At 37.6% G+C, this 4,990-nt stretch overlaps 1 protein-coding gene across 1 annotated transcript in view; it reads right to left on the reverse strand.

Moving 5' to 3' along the window:
* LOC106536603 (uncharacterized) overlaps positions 1 to 4,990 on the reverse strand; it is an 11,379-nt gene that overhangs the window by 2,306 nt on the left and 4,083 nt on the right. Inside the window, exons 3-6 of the mRNA XM_014033913.1 lie at positions 2,046 to 2,238; positions 1,685 to 1,961; positions 1,423 to 1,600; positions 1,275 to 1,351 (exon numbers count right to left, since the gene is read on the reverse strand). Coding sequence (XP_013889367.1) covers positions 1,275 to 1,351; positions 1,423 to 1,600; positions 1,685 to 1,961; positions 2,046 to 2,238 — 725 coding nt within the window. The remainder of the gene's footprint in view (positions 1 to 1,274; positions 1,352 to 1,422; positions 1,601 to 1,684; positions 1,962 to 2,045; positions 2,239 to 4,990) is intronic.

Raw genomic sequence — 4,990 nt, forward strand, 5'->3', positions numbered from 1 at the left:
CCGATACCGATACCAGTATCGGTATCGGCACCCCTAATTTATTTATTTATTTATTTATTTGGGGTTGAAATCTTTTTCTGTCTCACGATTCGATTCTGATTTTTGGGGCCACGATTTGATTCTAATTTGATTTTTCATTCAAACCTGATAACGTGAGCCCATCTGTCGTGTTCCCAAAATGCTCAAACTCAAATTTTGCAAACAAGTGAAGCTCATGTCAAACTCACTCATTCAGTAAAAACCAAAATGAGCCCAGATATTTGCATTCAGTGTAGACAGGGCCACCTGAATCTCTCTTTCCTCCAGTTTTGTAGTTCCCTCTTTGTTTTGGTGCTGTCTGTGCATGCATACGTTCCAGAACCAGCTGCGAGGTGACGYCAGGACTTCTCATGTAGTTACAAAATGAAAGCTGACAGCCATTGGTCTTGCKTTGTTTTTAAAAATCGATTTTGAGACATTTTAAATCAAATCAAAATCTTTGCAAATGAGAATTACAATTCTGATGTGAATCGATGTTTTTGGTGCAACCCCCCACCCCCCCAAAAAAAATTATTGTATATATTATTTATATAAAGTCACTTCTAGATACTTGTTTCTGCACCAGTTAGGAATATTTACATCCTACTCTCACAGCAACCATTTTTTGACAATCTATGTAGTAAGAGTGTAGTGGGTGTTATTTAGTATCTAACCATAATGAAGTATTTAGAGACAAAAACGTAAACAGTGGCTGTAGCAGGGCTATTCACACATCCGACCCGCGAGTGGCCAAAGTTCGGCCCGCCAATTGGTTCATTTATCTCTTAAACACAAACCCCAGAATTACTCTAAGTTCTTTTAGTTAAACATGGACATATTTGGTATCAACAGAAACGTCAGAATCTGGTAAAAACCACTTCGATGAATATCTAAGACAGTTAAAACTACAAGCAGTTGAAGATAAAACTATTAAAATGAAATTAAAAATGGTTGAAATTTTTTGAAACGTCAGCAATGTCAAAATTATATTTGTGTTAAATAGGAGGCCTGTGCTATGTTTAGTTTTTATTTTGTTTTATTATCACTACTTTTATTACATAGGGTTCTGTATGTTGTATTTATGATTAAATAAAAATTAAATAAAACTGTTTCAAAAGGTAACAGATCTTTGTAATACTTGGTTTATTCACATAATGATTTTATTTGCTGGATGTTCGGCCCTTTAGCTGTTGGCCTGCAGTAACTGTGGCCCCCGGAGCAATTTAATTGAATAGCCCTGGGCWATAGGAACAAACCTGCACAAGTTGAATGTCAAGGACCTTGTTGTTTTCACACTCCATTATTGTGTAGCTCCCAAATTTGGCTGAGTTCCCTAAAGAARAAAGACTTCATCAGTAAATGCAGGCAATATTATTTGCAAATTAAATTTGGTAAAATAATGACCTGGCGAGTCCACCCTCATATCTCCAGTAACGGCTATTTTCCCTTTACTCTTCATTTCTTCCAACACTTTGCCCTGATCCACAGTCCATTTGTGGTAAATGGCTGGTTCCAAGAGGTTACGTGCATGGCTCTTAAACGTAGTATTGTTGTGCACCTTGAGGTTTATGGTGTTGCAAATCTACACAAACATATTTGAAAAAATATATATTAGCAATAACGTTCAACATGTAATTTATGGTTATTCTGTGACAATGAAACATACCTTTTCAATTTTAGAAAATGATCCTCCGTTGAAATACACCGCTGCTGACAACTCCAGATTACCCTGCGGTAAATTGCCCCTCATTGGCTGGCTCTGCCACTTTCGAGTGAACGAACAATGAGGACAGTCCTGCTTGAAAGCAACAAAGGTTCCACATCGGCTCTGGTCCACTATACAGTGTCTCTTGCAGACAGGGCAGTTCTCAAACAGCTCTTTGAGGGCACTTTCAAATACAATGAATTTTGCATCTTCAAACTCGGATGGTGACTCCGTGTCCCTGTTCCAAAAAAATGCATTGGTTATGTTAAATACATAAAACAAACACATTTCTAATCACATCAAATTTAAAAAATAACCTTACATCTGGTCAGACGGGTGTGTGACAGTATCTTCTGGTTCATGGGTTGAATCCTGTGATCCAGTAACAGACATGTTGACATCATCTTCTTCCTCCTCGAATTCCAGGCGAGGTCGTTTTTTTGCAGATGTTGATAAAATCTGTGGTAAACACGGGTCTGTGCCTCTGCTTGTAAGCTCAACTGTAGCTTGTACACCTGTGCAAAAATACAATTGAAATGTGTGATAAAGGCAATAAATTTGCAGCAAACACTATATTTAAGAAATATTGAGATTTTATCAGCAGCTGCTGACATTTTCTTCCTAAATTGCTGTAACCACATTGTGCAATGCTGCTYTGAGCATTTGCATCTTGTTTCCTCCTGCTTTGTTATTTCTACGGATTTCAACAAACTGTTCTGATGTCAAGTAGTTAGCTACAGCCWCATCTGAGTTTTTAATTTCTGTCAACGCATTTTGAAGAGCCACTTAATTGAAAATAGTCAATCATCTGAGTTTTCTAGTGACCCCTTAAAAGAGGTAAGCTGACATAAAGAACATCATTTTACCTGCATTTGTTCCAAATTCCATTGTGATCTGAAAAGTCAAAGCATGTTTTTTTTTTTTTTGGTATAGCGCATGTTAGCAAACTGTGTTGATTAGGGTCAAAAAATGGTCAAAAAATGGATTTAATTGATCGTGGATCGATTTCATTTAAATTTGGGAAAATCGATTCACAGGGTATGAGATCAATTCTTTCCCATGGTGCCTTGTGCGTGTGTCTGAAACACTGTTCTATATTTTGTCACTCCTGGCTTGCCGTATGTTTACATCCGACTGACGTTCACAGCTAACATTAGCTTTCAATAAGTTGTCTGGATCAAAACAAAAGAAACTAAGGAATCACTAACGTTACCAGCCGACTCTGCTGAACTTAAAGACAACAGAGACCATGGGGACTTTTGTTTGCAGAGATTTGCGCTCCTACGTGGTAGAGGAAACGAAGTGGGGTTTGACGAGCAGCTCGTCAKGTGCTCGAACCAAACTACAGTATGTAAACATCTGACTGAAACTSTTCTCCACAAAATGTTTAAATGTGTGAAAGACGTCATTCTAACAAAATAATTTAGTTTTGTTATATTATGTTTTATACTTTAAAGCTGCAGTCTGTAACTTTTCTAAAAATATATTTTTAACATATTTGTCAGGTAATCTCAGAAAAATTTAAAGTCCTCTGGCTTCTCCCGGTGGTATTACAGTCAAACTAAAGCCAAGCTATAATCGAMGTGTCCCCGGAGTTGAACAGCCAATGAAAACCGAGTTTAGTTCGTGAACGAGCTTCTCTGTGGCAATGTTGGAGAAAGAAACTGCAACTTTTCAGGGAACAAACGTTCCAGTAAAACTTCCAATTCCTCGATTGGTGCCTGTTGTGAAACTCAACACAGGGAAACCGAAGAAGACCCAGGAAGAAATCTAAGTTGAAAAGAAAGAATTAGATCGAGCCTGGAAAAAAACGAAGGTGAATTCACAGGAGGAGGGAGCGAGCTATTTCTGCAGAGTTAGCCATTTCTGCTTGACAAGAAAGTATCTCTGCTTCATTCTTTTATTTTTAATAACGTTATTAAAAGTAAAAAGCATATAGAGCTGTAGCATGCTATAGTACTACACAACGAAGTTAGCGATGTGTAAAGAACCACCAGTGATATGTTATGATCAGTGGTGGGCAGCGCTAATTTAAATTTTAGTTCCGCAATTTTTTAAGCAATAGTCAACTTATTTAGGTCCGCAAGTTCAAAAGCACACATGCTCAATAAAATTTAGCAGAAGCTAATGTAAACTGAAACATATTTCCATTTACCAGAAAACATTCAGGTAAGAGAAAAGTCAATGCTTTGCTACCACCTAGAGATAAAAACATTTTCTTTAACAGTTGAAAACATATCGTCTCCAAATGCTAAGGTGATTCGTAGAAACAGACATTTAAATCATGGTTGTGAAACAAAAATTAGTTGTGTGTTTCTAATAATGCTATTTCTTGGCCATTTTCTTATGTTTTTGGCAGAATTTCAGTAAGAAAACATTTTCTTAAGTTTTTGGCAGAGCTTCAGTAAGAAAACATGCAGATATATTAATAATTTTAAACTGTTGTAAAATGTAAGCAATGCATTCTGGGTAGGCTACAGGACACAGAACAGGAACTTCATTCTTTTCAAAATAAGAGCGTGAATTTAAACGGTTCCGTGTTTCTTTCTTTACTAATAYTTATTTTTTATTGCTGCGGTGTTCCTCAGAGAGGATGTAGGACAATATGCACAGCTGAGTGTGGTTCTGCAGATCAGAACTGCAGTTAGATTGTCACCCAGTGAAGAAATTGTTAGCTTCCTGCCTTGCAAAGAATTGTGGGAGTGAAAACTGTCACCGAGAAGAGTCAGAAGTCAGAGTCAGCTCTGTGAACACTATGCAGACTGAGGGCTCGCTGTTTCCTCACGRTGGTGTGTCACTGTAAGTAGMGGCAGCTTTCCCCTAGAAAATCATGATGAAGTTGTGGTGACTTATTGGCTACAGAAAGTAATGAGGCTAGACAGCTTTTTAGCTTTGCTTACAACGAAATTTACGTTTGATCGTGAAACATTATTTGCGATTAGCGCTACTTGATTCTAAATTTAGAAAGCGCAAATCCGCACATCATTTTATGAAATTAGTAAATCCCCTAAAGCGCAAAAGAGAAATTTAGGTCTGCAATTAGCGGATTTGCGCTTTAGGGGACTTGTGCCCACCACTGGTTATGATATTATAACAGGTTATGATAAATGCCAACGTTAGCAGCTACCTCATTTAATTAACCTCAGTAAGCTACTGTTCCTATACCTACATTTAGTTATCTTGACTAATGCTGCGTTCACACCGAACGCGATTTCAGCTTCAAAATCGCATCCAACGCTGAAGTTTGAAGCTCGTGCACTTTGAGGT

The sequence above is a fragment of the Austrofundulus limnaeus genome, unplaced genomic scaffold (assembly GCF_001266775.1).
Source record: "Austrofundulus limnaeus strain Quisiro unplaced genomic scaffold, Austrofundulus_limnaeus-1.0 Scaffold1892, whole genome shotgun sequence".
NCBI classification, from domain to species: domain Eukaryota; kingdom Metazoa; phylum Chordata; class Actinopteri; order Cyprinodontiformes; family Rivulidae; genus Austrofundulus; species Austrofundulus limnaeus.